At 38.6% G+C, this 19,362-nt stretch overlaps 2 protein-coding genes across 3 annotated transcripts; one reads left to right on the top strand and one right to left on the bottom strand.

The window, feature by feature from the left end:
* The first annotated feature begins 3,039 nt into the window (after window positions 1–3,039).
* On the top strand, window positions 3,040–13,919 carry nudt3b (nudix (nucleoside diphosphate linked moiety X)-type motif 3b). Of its 2 annotated transcripts, none has more exons than XM_085353440.1 (5): window positions 3,040–3,440; window positions 4,661–4,771; window positions 9,215–9,259; window positions 9,349–9,433; window positions 9,761–13,919. In XM_085353440.1, exons 1-5 carry the CDS (start codon window positions 3,342–3,344, stop codon window positions 9,955–9,957), a joined length of 537 nt encoding a protein of 178 aa, XP_085209566.1. In that variant the 5' UTR covers window positions 3,040–3,341; the 3' UTR covers window positions 9,958–13,919. The 2 variants fall into 2 exon arrangements, with proteins under 2 accessions (XP_085209566.1, XP_085209567.1); XM_085353441.1 differs by lacking the exon at window positions 3,040–3,440 and adding an exon at window positions 3,991–4,112.
* Window positions 13,920–14,939: 1,020 nt separating this feature from the next.
* rps10 (ribosomal protein S10) lies at window positions 14,940–19,160 on the bottom strand. The gene is made up of 6 exons (XM_085354593.1): window positions 19,120–19,160; window positions 18,516–18,665; window positions 17,036–17,210; window positions 16,314–16,391; window positions 15,280–15,335; window positions 14,940–15,019 (listed from the first exon to the last, which is right to left on the bottom strand). Exons 2-6 carry the CDS (start codon window positions 18,663–18,665, stop codon window positions 14,978–14,980), a joined length of 501 nt encoding a protein of 166 aa, XP_085210719.1. The 5' UTR covers window positions 19,120–19,160; the 3' UTR covers window positions 14,940–14,977.
* Window positions 19,161–19,362: the final 202 nt, after the last annotated feature.

Below are 19,362 nucleotides of genomic sequence, written 5' to 3'. Positions count from 1 at the left end.
CAATAATGAGATTAAACTGATTATTTAGGGACCTGAACAGGTTTGTAAGACTGTGACTCATTGTTTGTTCATTTATAATAATGCAAATGCAGAGCAAGGTGCTTTTTTAGCAACATCGAAAAGCCCAGACCATCCAATGCTGTTTCCTAAATTGGACTTATAAGACATATTTATATGTCTTATCCAAGTTATAACAATGCAGAAAACCCTGATAAGATTCAAACTTTGGTCGACCTTTCCTGGAAAGCAAAGATAAAGATTCAGAAATGTCTTTGTGATCTAACTGAGGGCACAAAAGTGTTCTTTCTGATCGATACGCTATTTGCTTCTATGTTGATTTAGTATGCACTGTTAGAGCCACAGCCTGCTCTGCAGATATGGGGCATTAGATAGTACTAGATGAAGAATAAAAGAAGATTCGTGGAGGACTTTCAAATGTATTTTTAACCTGTATAAAAAGAGACCCAAGGCCATTACAGTGTATAATTATAGTTTATAATGTATTATTAGAAAATGTGTTTTGACAAGCATCTGAGCAATTAAATACTAAAACTCCCATGTAGGGATAACAAGGTTGAAAATCAACATGATAGTAGACTATCCACCTTAATTAAAATATAATTTTATTATAGGTCAATCCAGTTTTACGCTTAATAATTTATTAACAATTTATATTATTTAGGTATTTTGCAGCTATTTTCCATTTGAAGTATATTAGGATTTGACAAAAATACATTTGAAGACTTACTTGAATTTTGTGTTTGCCTAAAAACAGCTTTTCTCTATTTTGAGGGCCATTCCTGCGCTGTCCATTACCTGCGGTGCTGAAACCAGGGGCGGAGCGTGGGGGTGGCTTACTGGGCTTAAGCCCGGGTTGTTTTGTCAGAAGCCCGGGGTCTTTTGGAGTGTAATTTTTTCATAGTTAGATGTCTGGCTGACAACTGTATAAAACAAAAAGTACACACAATATTCGAAGCACATAGTGCACACTGTGGGAATTTACGACTGTGCGTGAATCCCCCCTGATATTGGTATGATCCGAGCTCAGGCACTAAGTGACTGAGCGAGGGGGCGGGGCAGCTGCTGCCTGTGTCCGCTGTTGGAGAAACGGAGCCAGCCATACTAAGGAGAGCTTAAGTTTGACCAGTTACCAAAGAAAATCATTCATACCGTACAAATAATGTAAATATGACGGTGCATCACGAAAGATTGATATCAAACTGATCACTTGACCAATATTACGTTACTCACTCTTCAAGTGAATCAACAAATGGCGAAATGAAAAGCCGAACAAATGCTATTTTTTTAGAGTCTTAGCTTACGTGTGTTTATTTCATATTTTCAGTTCTTACCCTCCCCGACTAAATCGGTTTCAGTTATGTACTGAAATATAAGAATGGACATTAGAGGCTTCTTTCAAAGAAAAAACTCAGGTAAATGTTATTTTGTATATTATGCTTTGTATGTTGTTCAGTATATTTCTATGCAAAACAAGAGGGATTTCAGTACACAGCAGGATATTCACATTTGTAACCAGATATTTACATACACTTTAGGGAGAAAACATAAAACATTTTTACTGTACAACATCAATTTAGAGTAAATTTTTGTTTTAGATAAATATTGAAATATCTTTTGAATTAGTTAAATATCAGAATAAAGAGAGACAGAGCTGTCTATTTTTTATCACTTTGATCAAATTTAGGAGTACATATACATTAAGTTTATTGTTAATTAGTAAGAAACTCCAGACGATTCCATTCTGAGCTGAAGAAGCTTCTGATAGGTTAGTAGAGTCCATGTGAGTAAACAGGTGGCACAGCTGTGGATGCATATAAGGCAAAACACAGAGGCTGTTTTTTTGAAATGGGAAAATCAAGAGATGTCAACCAAAACACCAGGAAAAGAACTGTGGAGCTCCATAAGTGTGGCTCAAGTTTGAATACAATTTGGTGCCATTTGCAATTAAGAAATACAGATAGTTTCTCTCTTTACTCTTAAAGTTAACAAATATGTTTTTTATATTTATCAATCTAAAAAAATAAACATTTAGTCTGATTTGATGTTACAATTAAAAAGTGTTTGTGTTTTGATCTGAAGAGTACATAAATATGTGGTTTCAACTGTATATTTGATGATTGTCAGCACAAAGAGGGAGAGAGAGGAACAGAGAGGGAGATGGAGAATGAGGACAGAACAGAGATGAACAAGAGCAGGTGAGACACACATGTTAGTCAAATGGTCATTTGCCAAAAGTATCACCGTATCATAGGTCCTCATGTATCTCGTACCTAGTGTTTCTTTTTAGGTTTGCTATTTTTCAAATTCTATATTTATTAAGTTCTGCAGGCTTGTTCGCACAACAAGGATAAATAATTATATAAACTTTTCTCAATCTAAATATTGTACTTTGGTGGAATTAAAAAATAAGTGTAGTGCAGGTCTATGATGATTTTTAGTGCTACTATCATCTAGTTCTGATTCTGGTTCTGTCTTGGTTAAGTCCTCAGTAGTCCTGATTTTGAACTGTTGTAGTCCTGTTTTAATTCCGGATCAGTTCTGGGTCTGGTTGAATTGGGGTTTAGTCCCTGTGTCTTGATACAGCCCCGACTTTGTTCTGCCTTGCTGCTTAATTAAAAAACTAGTTTAAGATGTCCTGCACATGTGATATATATTTTTCCCTATATGAAGTCATTCTTTTTTGAACAAAACTCAAAACAGAGCCTATTAATCTTTCAGTCATTTCTAACCTCCCCCCCCCAAAAAAAAATAAAAATAAAAATAAAAATAAAAATACCACATGCATACTACCCTTTAGGGCTAAGCCCCGGGTGTTTCAAATGTCTGGCTCCGCCTCTGGCTGAAACTGATGAATTAACCTGGTGTCTCTTTTTCTAATGTGAGCAGCAAACTAATTTGATTACGCTAAATACGATGTTTCCCCAAATAAAAAAGTCATATAAATTAATATCGGCATCAGATAAGTAGACCGGGCCATCTAGTTGGAGCCTCAAGTGCCAGTTCCCTTTACCGGCTCACTCCAGTCAGAGCGTGGTGCTGCGTTTTCCCCCACGCTTCGTTGCCCTAATTCTTCAACCCTTGATAGGTAAATTTCTTACGCTCGCCAAGCTATTAATGGTTAAACTACGTCGTGGGCGTAGCGGCTCCTTGTAATGGCGACCGTGCCGTAGATGTTCCCAGGTTTGTGAAAATGAAGCGAAGAAGAAGTTATTTCTTTTAAGTAAAACGCCGAGGTTCCCCGTAGGAGGACTTTGCGTCTACAACCATCGTCTTTATAAGTGGCAAATATAGCTGTACTTTTGAACTTTTACGCTCCCGAAATGATGAAGCTCAAGTCAAACCAAACCCGGACGTACGACGGGGATGGCTACAAGAAGCGGGCCGCTTGCCTGTGCTTCAGGAGCGAGAGCGAGGAGGAGGTGAGTTCGGTGATGTGAACTGTCTGGAGGGCCAAGCTAATATTAGCATCCGTAGGTTTTATCCAGCCTTTTCTGTTGTGTGTAGATCGAGACGTTTATCAACACGGCTTTGGTTTTATCCCAACTGGAAAATGATTTATTTTATTCTCGTGTCGACTCCCGACGTTTTGATTAGTCACTATTTTTTAGCTGGTACTTACTCGAGTGTTATGTAAGCCTCTTTAGCAGTGCAGATAGTAGCCTCGGTTATGACCAGACTTACTAGCTCCGCGCTAATGCTAACGTTAGCTTGCTAACTACCCGGGTTGCTGCCGTGGGCAGCCGGCTATCGGCCAGCAACCACAGCCCACAGTACAGGCTGTGGTGAGTGCTGACTCTATCACTACCAGCTGTCGGATGGACAGAGAATATTTAGTATTTAAAGCGACAGCTAAGATATGTATCTGCTCGCGTTACAGATAGTTTGGCGAGCTAAGTGTATTGTGTTAATGCAACTGGTATTACTAGCCAAACATTGTACTGCTATGTAGCTAGTAGCTATCCTAGTTTAAGCCAGAAGATGACTCTGGCAGTGATAGCCGGCTTGTATCACTTGTGTATTTTGATTAGTTTGTTTGCGAAATTGACACTGTTGATATTTGGAGCACCAGCTTAATGGAAGCGTCGAGCCCTGTGTGCATATTTTACAACATTATTAATGCTATTTGTGTATTTATCGCTCCTATCTAGCCGTATCAGAAAAAGCGAAAACGTGTTGTGGATTACTTGAGCTCAGTCGCGATTTGGGACGCTCACGTACAGTCAAAAGGAGACACAAAGATGTCTTTGTACTTACATTTTTCTAGGGGAGGAGATGGGACCAAACCAATTCCTCATTTTGGTTAAAGTAAAGGCCAGACTGTGTAGACAGGGGTTGTTGATTACAGGAAACGTATCAGCATTACCAGCACCAAAGTGGAAACTTCTACCTAAGACTGTAGATTATTTGACTGGCAGCCAGGGGTTCCACAGCTCATCTCCACTAAGAACCCAACATCTAAACTAGTTCACTAGCTATGATTTATTGACAGTAATAAAAGTACTAGTTTTCTTAAACCCAATGAGTTATCATTTCCATTTTTCTTGAGTTGTATTTTTCGATGTCCCAGTTGATATTATGTGAACAGTAACTCAGAGTTGGACTGTCATACCTGACCAGTATTGTATGGGGTGTTTTGCAGGTGCTACTGGTGAGCAGTAGTCGACATCCTGACAAGTGGATAGTTCCTGGAGGGGGAATGGAGCCCGAAGAGGAGCCCAATGTTGCAGCAGCTCGAGAAGTGTGTGAAGAGGTTGGTTGTGTCACTCAATATTGTTATATCTTATTTAAGCCTGTAGTATGATGGCCTTTTCTCTTTGGTTTTCCAAGTGACAGATGTTGTCTCTATGTATACTGCGTACTGGGAACCTTAACGTGATCCTTTTCAGAAATGTCAGTAGCTGGAAATATAATTCTCAGAAAGTGTGGCAAATTTGTTTGAGTATAGACTCATAAGATGTATTGTATTACAGTTCTGTTAACTTGTCTGTATTTAACACTGAGCCTGATACCTTGTTTTCAAAATCCATTTTGTCAATGCAGTCATCCTGTTTGCATGGACAGTAAGAGAGAGAGCCTAGCAACATGTAAGCTGTATCATAGCATCATGTTACAAAGCAGTCTTTAGGTGTCAAAGGAGGTCACACAGAGATTGAACACTGGCTGCACAGCAGTTTGACTGCATTACAGTCAAGTCACACAAACGCAAAAAATGACAACAATTGAGTTTTATTGTTTGTAAGTTTCTCGTAGCTATATATATTAGTATACAGTAGTGGTCACATTACAAGGGCAGCTTGGAGGACACAACATGTTGTTTTTGTTGTTCTGTATTGGGGTGGATGGGTAGTAATTAGTAAACAGTTCTGAAGCTAATTGGAAATCAATATCCTACTTATACTGCCTACGCCTGTTTGTTAAATCAGGTATTCTTCCACTCTGCATGCTGTTCATCCTTTGGATATTTTGATCAGAATGGACACAGGGCACATAAGACACTGAATCTCACCCGGCGGTTGGCTCCTAGTGGGCCGCTGACCTTATAAAGCCTATCCTCTCTGTGTGATCCGTCACACTGATGGATGCTGATATCATCCCTTATCCTGGCTCCTGCTGATTGGTAGCTTTGGTGGTTGCAGGACACTTAGGCCTGCCAGCAAATTTCCACAGGGTCAAAAGCAATGTCACATCACTTCTCAGGCTCCTTATGTGCTAAAAGGCTACATTCAGAAACTCTGTGGTGACTGAGTGCTGCTTGATACATCACCAACTACACTGGCTTTCTAAGCCTTTTATTGGACGATGGTGTAATAGGACATATCCTAATCCTGGTGAGCCTGTTCTGATCACCGTATAAGTGATAAGTGATTGCTTATGCTTATTGGTTTGGAGTCTCTCCAGGGATGAGAGTGAAGACAAGGCATGCAGTAGCAAGCCAAAATTTACAGAGGGTTTCTTTGTTAGACTGTTCACTATCTCTGTTAATCCTTGTATCTTGGAGATGCACCCCGACCCTGCAACCTGAAGACGCATTGCATAACTGGTAACGAAGTCTCAGCTGTACATCCTCTTCCCAAGTGTTGCCCAGTAGTCTTGTGTTACATGAATGCCAGAGCTGGGAGACTTTTTCCATCTCATAAAAACAAACAGGTTGACTTTTGGCCTATTACTTAATCCCTGGCTCGTCTTTGGAGTTTCTAGTGGTGTGCCTGCTCTTTACCATATGATCAAGCTGAAGGCCTTAGGAGTGCAATTGGTACAGTGTGTGGAGTCAACATTTATTTATAGAGTGAAACTGGAAACTGAGGAAGAAGCTGCAGAGATGTCAGTGAGAGGCCTGGTGCTGTATCAAAACCTGACCTACTGTTAACCTCTGGGAGTTAAAATCTTGGAGATGATTTTTGGTGTTAAAATTTTCTCAACAATATTAAGCTCTCAGAGACCTTAAAGTTTCTCTATGACAGAAAGGTTGTGACATTTATATGGCTCTGATTTTAGGATTGTGAGAAAAGGTATAATAACTTGCAAAGTTTTTATTCATCTGCTTTTTTCCCTGACCTTTTACATGACAAAACTAAAAACGATTTTGAGAGAGAGGCTGTCAAAAAGTGCCAAAAGTTGAGAGAGGGTTATTTTTCAGATGTATAATAAGTCAATTTTAAAAATCAGTTGATCAGTAAATCAGGAACCTTTTCCCCCACTAATCTGGCACTTTCCAAGAAAACTGTGGCTTCAGCCTCTGAAAAATGTTTTTCTGTTTTTGTTGAATATTATGTTTTATGTAGTTTAGTTTTTTTGACTAGTAGTTGGACATCTGAGACTGGGCTCTGACAGATTGTGAATTTGTTTTTCCTCACTATATTATTGTTTTGTTTTTGTTTATTTTGTCAGTTGCTTGATTAATGTTAAACATTTTGTCAGAAGAAATCAATGACAATTATCAATGCGTTTAATAGTAATTTCATTGCTGTAGAAGTAATTTATGTCCAGTCATTATGAGGGGGGAACCTGACATTGACCTACTTTGTGAATTGATCCCTTTTTTAGGGATGTTAGCTTTTTCAGCTAGGAGAGTGTTTTCCAAGTGGTGCACCAATTCTTTTTGTTTTTGTTTGTGAGGATCATAAATTTTTGCAGTTTAGAACTACAAAAAAAACAAAAAAAAACGAGAGCCAAATCCCTGGCAATTTGCATATATGGGAGCCTAATAGGGGAAAATATAGTGCTTTGTTTTGTGGGAAAACAAAGTTTACAGTTAAGGGGAGATGCGTGAAAAATACCTGTCATATGACTTCTGCTGGACCAGCAATGTCAACGACTGTTAGCCCAAGTGTGTTATCTGTTGGGCGAAGTTGGGTAATGATAACATGGTATCTAAAGAGAAACTTGGAAACCAATCCCTTCTAGGAAAAAATAAAACAAACTGGTTTTGAAGTTGAGGCAGCAAAAACCTTGTTTTTGTTTTGCTTTGTTTTTTCTCTACTTTTTTTCTTTTTTTGGCTTGTGTTAAAGCTAAAGGAGGCAAGATATATGCTAGTGGCTCCTGACACTGTTGGACAGCTGTCAAAAGCGTGCTTTTCAGTGTAATCAAAAGAAGAACAACATGTCATATGACATACAGTCATATGAAAAGAGTTTTCATCGGACTAAGCAGTCCTGCGATAAACTGAAGTATGCTCAGCAATAAGTACACAGCAGCAAGTAATCATTTTCTGTTTGACTTTGTCAGTTTCACATTATTGTCGAGGAATTTGGTCCCACTCTTCTTTACAAAGTTTTTTCACCTCATTGAGGTTTGCGGGTATTTTCTATGCACAGATCTCTTATGATTCTGTCACGTTGAGGTCCCGACTTCGACTGTTCCATTGCAACACCTTGAGTCCTTTCTTTGTAAATTTGTTGTAGATCTGCTGGTATTCTTTGGATCATTGTCCTGTTGCATGACCCAATTTTGGCCAAGTTTTAGGCATTGTTAGTGGTATCAGAGGTTTGTGCTGATATCTTGTGTTTGGGTTTTATCCAAATGTGGCGTTTTGTATTATGGTAATAAAAATCTTCACTTTGGTCTCATCTGTTGAAAGGACATTGTTCCACAAGTGTGTGGTTTGTTCATATGCAACTTTGTTAACCTAAACCCAAGTTGTGTTGCCATGTTCTTTTTACAGAGATTAATCTTTCTCCTGGCAACCCTTCCAAACAACCCATACTTGTTCAAACTTCTTCACACTTGCATACCCACTTAATTAGTAGCACCTGGCTTCTGCTTACCCTCTTAATTCCTTTGGAGGCAGTAAGGGTGTACTTCGGTTTTCACAAGACTCACATGACTGTATTTTGTAGGAATGTGCACAATCAGTTGACTGGACAGTTGAACATTGCTGCCCTGGCTTGTCAGCAGTGAAAATTTCTGTCAGTGAGGCTAATATGTCTTTAATGTGCAACACTCAGCCGAAGCAAAAGACAACGTGCAACACTAGTGCCAGTGGACACTAAAGGGCAAATGTGGACTCCCAAGTTTGTGAATGAGATAACTTGAGAACAAAGCAATGTAGGATATTCAAATTGATGCCATAGGTATGTGCTAAAAATCTTGGATGAGATTGAATATGTTACCTTGATCTCAAGGGCAAGGTCATGGCTCAAATTTTCAGAAAATCTTGTAAATGCCATAACTCGAAGGAAGTCAAATTTTCAAATGGATACGATAAGTGTATCTACTAAAAATCTCTTGCCTATTAAGTTAGTGTACAAGAACATCCCCAATTGTTTTTGTTTTACAGCCCTAAATAATGTGCCTCGTTGCAGAAAAGTGCATGCAGAACAAGACTTCAGTCTTTGTATATGCTGTATATTGTTTTTATTTTGTGGACGCAAAAACCACAATCCAGGATTTAGATGGAGTGAATGTGTGGGGATAAACACAATCTTATGATGTAATATAATCCAGTGCACAACAAACACCATTTCCAATTACCGTACAAATTAAATCAGCTCTATTTGAAACTATTTCAACTAAACACTATGAGGTTCAAATGGGTGTTTATTGTTAGGCTGTTGGAGTGCATTCAATTATACAAGTGTTTTTGCATAGACCTCAATCTCTTCATATTGAACGAAAAGCCTTTAATCGTCTGTTGTGACTTCATCCTGTGACAGTATTTACTGAGCATTTCATCATTTTTCATTCATTTTACAGGCTGGTGTGAAGGGGACTTTAGGTCGCTTGGTGGGAATATTTGAGGTGAGCTGCTGTGTGTTGACTTTTTTGGGGGGGTGTCTTTAAGTGTCTCCTTACTGTTTGGTTAATTATGCAAATGTTTTCTTCCACAGAACCAGGAGAGAAAACACAGGACCTATGTGTATGTTCTTATTGTAACGGAGGTGCTGGAGGACTGGGAGGACTCAGTCAACATTGGTAAAGCACTGTTTGTTTACTTGTCAGAATGGGGATCATACGGACAAAGTTCTCAGGCAGTCACATGCTTGACTGTAGCTTTTTTTTTTTTTTTTTTTTTTTTTGCCTGGCCTTAGTGATATTACAGTTTTTAGTGTGTGTTTACTGGGGAAGATTATAAAACCAGCTTTGTTCCTGCCCTTGTGATTTTCACTTTAGCTGTGTGTACAGTACTAATAATCAGTCAAAACCCATTTTTCATAATGACTTTTTTTTTTCCCCGTGTGTTGTTTTTTTTTTTCTTGCATGTTAACCTTCTCCACAATGCTTTCTTTTTCTGCAAAACAGGGAGAAAAAGGGAATGGTTTAAAATAGACGATGCCATACAAGTGTTGCAGTGTCACAAGCCTGTGCAGGCCACCTACTTTGAGGCTCTCCAGGAGAGTTGTCTGACCAGTAATGGAACTCCACTGGTGACCACGATAGGTGGGGACCTCTCCCCTACCTACAGCATCAATCAGAGCTCTGTTTCTGGGATCAGATAACTAAAACCACAACTCTGAATACCCCAGGAGCTTTCGCCACCACCTGCGCTCTTACTTGTGTTATTTCTCTTCTCTTCTCTTCTCTTCTCTTCTCTTCTCTTCTCTTCTCTTCTCTTTCTTTTGTCTCAGTAACATGGTTTGCCTTGCCAACTCCTTTGTGCCAGAAATCTGGTGCAGACTCAACAAGTGTTGGATGAATAGTCCAAAACACTTTGTAAATGTAAATGTAATTTTTGACCCCTCTTCTTTTTTGTTTTTGTTTTTACTGACAACTGCATGAAGTGTCCCCTCATTCCCTTTTCCTTAACACACCCTTAGCGTGGTGTTTATTGAATGCAAGAACTACTTTTTACTGTTGTAATGTAAAAGTGTATACTTAGTGCTTAAGCTGAAGGCTTTTGGTGGTCTTTTTAATGTCTCCATCTTTTTTTTTTTTTTTTTTGTTTATTTTTCTGTGAATGAATGTGCCCATAATAAGTGTACTCCCTCCCCTGTTTTAAGGATAGGAAAAATTGTATCTGAACGAAAAGAATTGTGGGAAGTGACTTGTCTTGCATGAGCGCTATTGTTGTTGCGTTTCACTCACTCGAGTGACCTGATGCTGACTGTGTGACAGACAGGGTAAGGTCTTTTGGCTTTTCTTCACTCTTCTCCTGTTGTAGTTGTTCTTGTTATGTTTTTTTGTGGTTTTGTTTTGTTGTGTTTTTTTTAAACCTGAAGGATACGGCCCCTTAATTTCAATATTCTTTCCATTTCTGTTTTCAGCTGTTTCTTTCCTATTTGGGAAGCTAGCCAAGCACTACAGGTTTCAATTTCAGAGCATGCATATATGTATATATGTATATGCGCTGCACAGTGACTGAAAGAATGTCAGCAGACAATGTAAAAACCATCTTTGTCCTCACTCTTCTCTTTTTGATCCCTTTTTGTTTTCTTTGTTAAAACGCTTTCATGTGACTGACTACAGAGTCTTCCTCCAAACACTGAGAGGGTGGAAATAGTAGATTTCAGAATCATGGACTTGTGTAATTTCAAAGTGCAGCACATATCACTTAAGTTATTAAAACAATTTCCATATTTTACTCCTCACATTCAGATTGGTTAAAAGCAATTGTTTACATTGTGTTTGTAACATAGTACAGATGAATTTAGCGGGCACTTTTCATTATGGTCATGACTCTTTTTTTTTTTTTTTTAAACCTTCCCTCCTTAGTATTTATTCTGCATCCCCCAAAATACTCAAAACACCTGCTTGACATTAAACTGATGTCAAACTGATTTTGGCAAGATGCAGAACAAACAAGCCTTGTACAGTTTGAGACCTTGTTTTTAACATGTAAAATGCTTTTTGGATACTATTTTTTTTTTTTTTTTTTTTTTTTTTTTGTTTGTTTGTTTTTGGGTTTGTTTGTTTTTTTTCCTCCTCTCTAACGTTTGGCAAAAGTCTCTTTAGCTCAGCTGCATCACTTGGCTGCGATGTGGCGTGAAGCAGCTGGCTCAATACTGTGAAACTGGAGGCGCTGTAGATAGCATGTAAGAGGTTTTTATTGTAAATTGTTTATTTCTGTATAGATCAAAGATGAGAATACAAATGACAAAACACCTCTTACACATCTGTGAGTGCTACATGTCATTTCAATTGAGGCTGGAAAACCTGATTGAACTCACTGCGTTGGCTTTAAAGCTGTGAGGAATTTTCTCTTGAGATAGCATTCAGTACATCAGAGGCTAAAGAACAAGGAATGTGGCTGTGGGTGAGATTAAAGAGCCTATTTATAATAGAAAATTGTAACAACCTTAATGTTTTTGTTTTAGACCAAAATTAATTGGTAATGGCAAGGATTTTTTTTTCTTTTTTTTTTTTGTTTATCATCTTTAGTCAAACTATGAAATGAAGTATAACTGCATTCTGAGTTGGAAAGCCTGGAGTCTTTTCCTCCTCTGTACCACTAGGTTTAATCAGTGAATTTTCCCCTAGAGGGTTTCTTTCATTGATCTCCCCACTTTGGTGTTCTGCCTTTTTTTTCCCCACATTGATAAATTTGGAAAAATTTGCATAAGCAGATCTGATACATTTCACCTTCCAAGTTTATAGGACACAAAATTTGCACATCCAACAAACTTTTGCATTTGTTTGGAGTTGTCTTTTTCTAACTGGTGAATTTCATTCGGTTCTGTTTTTCCTTTTATTCATCTTTTGTTTGCTCTCCCTTATCTCTTTCTGACTAGTTTATAACCCTGCCACTACTTTCACCAGATGGCTGTTTACTCTGTTTTTGCTAAGCAGTTGCAGCTGAAAACTATGCTACAACTGTATAAATGCAGGCAATGTGGGACTGCAGGCTGGAAAACCACAAGAAGGAGCTAAAAGATGCTGAATAATAGTGTAAAGTTGAGTTTAAGTACATAGGCAAAAGGTCTTTGATTCTTGCATAAGAGAAACACAGTTTACATTTAAAAAAATCATGTTAACAAAAAACTGATTATAGCCACATTAAAAAAGTATTTGATGCCCATAGATTTAAAAAGATTTCATTAGGGTTTGTTGGGAGACTTGGCAGTACTTATGTATTTAACAATGAATATGCACAGAAAACTCCAGTCTTATGATTCACAATCTGATGAGAAACCCTTTGATAGGAAATGAGAACTGAAAGCAAGCGGAGCAAAGTTTATCTAGACAAAGAGCAGAGTGGCTTTTAGTGGTGGACTGAGTCTTTTCTTCCATGTTTATGATTATGGTGGAAATCACCACATGCTAGCACAGCTGCTAACACTGCCCTGCAATAATCCAGGAATTCAGATCTCTTCTGAATGACAGTTAAGGTGAAAAGGGTCTAAAGTCTCCTCCAGCCTGAGACTTTGGACTGTTTTTACTGCTGTTTTAGAAAGGTGTGGTGGTCAAAGTCTTGCTTTATGATGCTCTACCTGGCACTTGAAATGAGATTTTGTGTTGATTAGACTTTTTAGTCATCATCTAAAGGTACAATTAAATAGAAACGGGATGAAACTACATATGGCAGAAAACAAAAGCCTAATAAACTATGGCTCTCTAGTTTGATGCGGGTGACAGGTACTGTCAAAATGAATGTGAGGAGGATTTAAACAGTAAAGTAAACAGCCAGTCATTTTTAATTATTAATAACCACTTATTCCTTATCCTGTGTTTTGTTTTGTCTTCTCTTGTTACTGACAACCTGATGTCTTGTATATAGGTAACACAGCAATCTGATAGCCAGAGAATGCACTTTGGCTTTGGTCCTAAAGGATTATTGTAATTCTTTTTTTCTTTTTTAACCCTTCTTACTAAAATTCAAACAGTTTCTGTCACAAATTGACTGATTTAGGTTGGAGTGCTAGCGGGAAATTTGGAAGTAAAGGTTTTCACTTGAATTCCACATTAGACTGATGGTATCATTAGATGGTACAAACACATTCACCCTTTCTTGGACTTCTTGGCTATAAAATTGCCTCTTTAAAATAATGACGCTTCCTAACTTGAAACCACTGGAGCTTCAGATAAAGTCACTTCATTTAATTTACCAAAGTGGACGGTTTATTAATGTGTTGCCATGTCAGTTAGTTGGGCCCCATCTTGTGGCCAAAGCAAAAGAATAAAACAAAGCACATCACTTAGCAGCTGAGGATTTGTAACATTCAGTTTTCCTTTAGCACAATGATGACCGTTTCACCTGCTAAACGACTGGAAAAATGTTAATTAAAAAAAAAAAAAAAGACAGCTGCCATCTCTGAAAAACAACCAAACAAACTCTGAATTTGATAACTTCACTTTTGAACCGTTGACCTCAGCCTTGAAGTTGCATATCTGTATTTGTGTTCAAGGTCTATGTGTCACTGGAATTTTTATTTTTTTTCCTCTTGTCATTTGGGACTGTGGAATAAGACCAGTGTGAGAAGACTGAAGATTGTAATATAAATGTGCCAACAAATAAACACCAGTATTTCACATTCAGGCTGGTGTGTGTGTGTTCAATACGTCTCCAAGTGTGCTCTTTCTAGAGTATGTAGGTATTTACAACAACTGAAATATTGTAACTCTGTAGCCAACTCACCCATCAGTTTGTTTTAACTCTTGAGGTTCATGTGTAAAAAGAGTTAGGTCTACTTTCAGGATGTCAGCAGCAGGACATCTCAAGACTGTCAAGACACTTTCTTTCATTAGATAAATCTGCTTATAAGCAGATTTGTCAAGTCAAATTTGTGTTGAAACATCGTAGAAATGTCAGATAAAATTAAAAGATAAGCTGGTTAACATTTTGAGAGTCTTCAGTAGCAGCTACAACCTAATTGGGTTTCTCATGGTCAAGTATAGTTCCTGACATATTCAGTAGTATCAGGGTAGATTGACATCCTTTCCAGGGTTGGTAGTACTTTTTGTCAACATAGGAAAATCAATCCATTCATTTTCTTCCACTTATCCAATTTAGGGTCGCACTACACCCTGGATAGGGTACCAGTCCATCACGCACAAGAGCCCAGATCCATCTTTGCTTTCAGGAAAACTATGAGAGTCAATGTTAAAAACTTTAAAAAGAAATTTTCCTCTGTGTAAAAAGGTTATGTTGGGTTAATTATAACTTTGGCAAAAAGGCCCAATTTAGTATGCAGGTGAGTCATTGAGTCCTAGATCATTTCAACTTGACGCTACCATAACCACCTAATGTTTTCTGTGTGGACTAACAGTGAGGGAGATAACTGTAAAAATGACCCTCCACACAATTTACCCACCAGACTAACTTCCTGCCAAAAACAAAGGCATTTGTTTTTCATTTGACACCATCTCAGTCTCACTGTGGCACCTCTCTTGACACACTCATTAATTATCAAAGTATTTTAATACTCAATTAATCCTGAGCTGGTCCACCATCACATTGCTCAAATTTATAACCAACGTATGTGGACTTTCGCCTGCTCATCTTACAAAATACTTTAAGAAGAAAAGCACAAACAGACAGTTGTATTTGGATTTTCTTTATTGTACACAAAGAGAGAGTGAAATTTACTGAGGCTGCTGTCCTCTGCCGCGTCCAAAGCCACCTCTCTGCAACAGAAAAATGTTGTCAGTCGACCAACATGTTCAATACAAGAATCTACAAGTTTTCCAGCTGCACTGTATAAACCACATTTAGCTTTCTGACATTCCTTTTTAAAACCGCACCCACAAATTTAGGGAGGAGAGCCTTTGTTGTTCTGCTGTAGAAAACAATTCTTATAACAGAAAAACATTCAAGATCAAGACAAGGTTTTTGTTGCCAGCCCATTTCTCAAAATACCCGCATGAAACAAAGGAAATGTACTTACAAACTGGAACTCTGTGGCAGCTCCAGCACCGGCCTCTGCCTTCTTGTCAGCACCAGCTAAAGGAGAAGTTATGAGTTAAGAGGTCAGCCAGTAACTTTCAGAAATGTCAAACTTGTTAAAACTTCACCATAACATGTCAAATATATACCAAAATTAGACAGGGGGGGTGGGGCAGTAATAATAATTTTTACTGTTGTTTTTCTTTGATAAACAAGTTTAAAGTTCACACCAGCAAATTGCCTTCTGAACATCAGAATGATGTGATGGGAGCTTCATATGCCTCATTTTTAAAATCCAAATCCTCCACATACATCGATTTTTGTCTTTGTCATACAAGCTCAATCCTTTCAATAATATATATTTGATAACATGTTTCATCTGAATCATTGTGATCAGTTTTCTAAAGGAAACATGATTTAGATTCTCACCTAAGAACATATTTAACATGTCATTTGCTTTTGTTTTGGCACAAGCACTACTGGTTTGGAAACAGGCTGTGATTTGGCTTAAAACAAACCATTTTACAACATTACATTTACCATTAACGTTTAACATTTTCCAGGGCATTGGTTTCTACCGCCATCTAAAGGTGACGTAGCCAGTGTAAAGTTTTTACATGCAGTGATTCAGACAGCCACTAGAGGTCCTCCAACTTTAAAATTTTATACAAATCTACTCAAAGTTTATCGAGGTGCTCGGATGTCTGCAGATGCCTGTACTTTTTGGAGGCAGGTCATTTCAGAGCTTTGTGCGGTTACAACTATTGGTGTTAATATCTGCGTGACCAGCCTATAAGAATGAGGACTGAGGTGCTCATTCAGACAAGAGTAGACAAACTATAGGAACATGTGATGGGTCACATCACTGCATTTTCACATTTCACTCTGAAAAATCAAGACATTTTACTAATGAATAACACCACCGTATGATTTAATGATCCAAAATTACCATTTTAGTTTGCATCATTCATGTAAACATCACAAGACCACATGAGCAACTCATAATGTGACTAGTGTAGTTGGTGTTATACGTACGGGGCGCGGCAGATCGCCTGTAAGCATCTCTGTCAGCCTCCCCACGGTTAAGGCGGGCGGGCCTCTCTCCTTCCACTCCTGCAGGTAAAAAGATGACAAAACATTAAGCTCCAGTTTTCCTGGCTTTCCAAAAGAGGAAATTCAATAGGCTTTAAAATTCTTTAATTTTAATGCTAACAATTCTCACTAAATATAAGTCTTTGGACTCTGAGGTCCCTCTTTTGAGTTTATTAATGAACTACTTAAATTTGTATGCTTTACAACACCCTCTAACAGCAAGAGGAGACCATAACATTTTATGTGGCACTTAATTGCTGAAACCTCTTTAGCATATTTTCATAAGATCCAATTGAAGATGCCAATTGAAAGAGCAACTTCAGCTTCAACGAAAGGCAAGGAAATTATGAAATGAGATTGTTACGATCTAGTTCAGAAGTCAATCAAAAAACTTTCATTGATAAAGAGAAAAAAATAAACCTTATTTAGAACAGATCACACTCAGGATCCAGAACATCTAAAACAATCTGCTGAAGTTTAGATTAGCAACTTTGATTTCTGGAAAACTGTGTTTGAGCACCAGATTTTGAGTTCACAATCAGCTTCAATATCATTTATAACCTCAGGAAGCATTAACATATTAAATACTATTACTAGTATTTCTGGCTTCAGGAAATGAAAAATCAAAACTTATTAGAAACAAGCATGTATGATAGATGTTTTACCCTTGGGCCTGGGCCTTGCGGTCTCAGGGCGGGTCTGGCGGCGCAGGGTGGCGGGCACGATCTCAGGGGGAAGGTGGAGGAAGTCTCTCAGGTACTGGATGCCCTCATTGGTGAGGTACCAGTAGAAATGGCGCCAGGCAAATTGCTCCTTGACGTACCCACAGGACTTCAGAGACTGCACGGAAAAGCACAATTACCACATTATACTGACTACCACAATAAATCAGTACAAAATCTAGGTTGGTATGGCAGCACTATGCAGAAAGTATCTTTAGGCTTCTTGCTCAGGTAAGTGCACAGAAAGCAAGTAAGTGCACAACAGTGCTAACCACCACACACCATACTGCCCTACAATCATTCCAAAAGATAAAATGAACTCAGATGCAATAGATTCTGAGCCGACACCAACACCCATGTGAAAAATGTTTGAAAGAGCAAATAATCAGCCACACAACTTTACGAAACCTGAAAGGGCACAAAAGATACACATCAGTAATATCCTACTGTAAATGCCATTTGCCATGAGTGTGACGGCAGTAAAAATCAGCTAAATGTTACATCCTCTGTGAAAGCCAAAGAAAAATAAATAAAAAATAAACAGATACATGCTGATTTTTCCCCCACATACAACAGTGGACCAAATCAAACCGTCTATTAAAAAGTGGTGGGGCACACACAAAGGGGACAGGTCCTGACATTATGGCAGGCATTGCATAAAACACTGGGATGTGAGCGCCATGCACAAGGTGGCGATGGCATCAGCCACTTGTATACATTACACAGTAAACTCAAAATAAAATCAAGGACTCATAGGTGTACCAGATGACCACATGCCACAGAACTAAATGCAGCAGCCTAGGTTCGCCTTCAAGCAAAGTCCTTTTTTCTGCATGCATTCCCTTACTTCCTCTCTTCTTAACGGCTCTATATTATAAATATAAAAAGAAAAGTCTAAATCTGCACTCACTCCCGCTCTTCTGGGAGGATAGGAAGAGAGTCCCAAATTAGAGTATCCTGAATTTGCCTCGGGTTTAGCCACCCCAATCTGGACCACGCCTAAACAAAAATCTTCCCTAAGAGGTGTAATAACAACATGCCCAAACCATCTAAATTGGCTCCTTTTAATGCAGAGGAGCTTCACTTCAGAATTAACTGCTGAAAAGAAATATAATTCTCATCCCTTAACTTTCTCTAACCCAAACATGTAAGGGGGACATTGTCCAGACAGCATAGTACTGTTAAACTACTAAACAAATTTTACAGGTACACAACCAGGACTTGATATCTGGACTGACAAATGACATCTTCCCACTTAAAAACACAAACCCAGAACTTCTAAGTGATGCTCAAAACACATTCATGATCACTTTGTCACATTCCCCCACTTTCTTCTCCCCACGAGCCCATTTACAGTCACTACATCTCAGTTAATTCTAGTCTTGGTGAGAACTTTACAAGCTGGACCTTCGTTCTTTCTCACCTGCATCGCTTTCATCACGTGAAGGTTGGGTACATTCTTGTCAGCAAGCTCAGGATGCTTGGCCAGGTGGACGTCTTTCTTGGCCACCATGACTCCCTCCTTGAAGAGGAGCTCGTAGATAGCAATGCGGTTCTTCTTGGGCATCAGCATCTGCATTAAGAGACAACGTGCATCAGATCCCTGGAACTCAACCCATACTTACAGCAGCCTCAATAATAGCATGCTAACTGGCTAGCGTGCTAAGACACATCTAGTAATGAAAATCAAATCGCTGAAGAGACAATCAGCGGACGCTTTAATAATTCAACACATCACGAATTTTTGGACACATTCACATCAACAGCCACTCTGTTTTATAGAAATTAAAAGCTAATATCTGAAGACCGCGTCACAGGAGAAAAATGGCAACCGTTCGTGAACGCTGAAGCCGGGGTTACTTCTCTACTTCTAAGCCGAATATCAACGACTGAGAGGCGTTTAAGGCTAAAATACGCATATGTCTCCATTTATAATTTTAATAACAATGAAAAAACTATTATTTTTATTTCACAAAATCTGAGATGGTGAAGATATATTTGGATTATTGCGCCGAGTCTCACTTTACCTTTCCACTTGTTAAGGGACCGGAGCCGGAAGGAAAGTTTCTCTTCGATCAGGAAGGTTTATGCTGTGGCGCGGGCCGGCTGGAAAGGCTCGCCCTCTGCTGGTGTGGAGGGGAAACGTATCCTGTGTTCAATATGGAGCTGCAAAGTTTGGGGTCATCCTTTAAAACCAGCTGCACGAGCTGATCAGCGACTTCTTCTTAGTTTAAAAAAGACGTGAAGGGCATTTCAAAACTCAACAAAAT

This window comes from Diplotaxodon limnothrissa, linkage group LG5 (genome assembly GCF_057381915.1).
Source record: "Diplotaxodon limnothrissa isolate DT_005_m linkage group LG5, D_limnothrissa_male_GT1.1, whole genome shotgun sequence".
In the NCBI taxonomy this organism is placed as follows: Eukaryota; Metazoa; Chordata; class Actinopteri; order Cichliformes; family Cichlidae; genus Diplotaxodon; species Diplotaxodon limnothrissa.
The sequence above is the reverse complement of the archived record's forward strand: the minus strand, read 5'-3'. Positions and strand labels throughout refer to the sequence as shown.

Bases quoted from the DNA above. Each gene is read 5' to 3' on its own strand.
- nudt3b (XM_085353440.1), top strand. From the start codon at position 3,342: ATGATGAAGCTCAAGTCAAACCAAACCCGGACGTACGACGGGGATGGC. The intron at 9,260-9,348 runs GTGAGCTGCTGT...TTTCTTCCACAG, and splicing joins GCTTGGTGGGAATATTTGAG to AACCAGGAGAGAAAACACAG. The intron at 9,434-9,760 runs GTAAAGCACTGT...TCTGCAAAACAG, and splicing joins GGAGGACTCAGTCAACATTG to GGAGAAAAAGGGAATGGTTT.
- rps10 (XM_085354593.1), bottom strand. From the start codon at position 18,665: ATGCTGATGCCCAAGAAGAACCGCATTGCTATCTACGAGCTCCTCTTC. The intron at 15,336-16,313 runs GTACGTATAACA...CTTCTCCTTTAG, and splicing joins CAGGCGATCTGCCGCGCCCC to CTGGTGCTGACAAGAAGGCA. The intron at 15,020-15,279 runs GTAAGTACATTT...TTTCTGTTGCAG, and splicing joins CTGCCACAGAGTTCCAGTTT to AGAGGTGGCTTTGGACGCGG.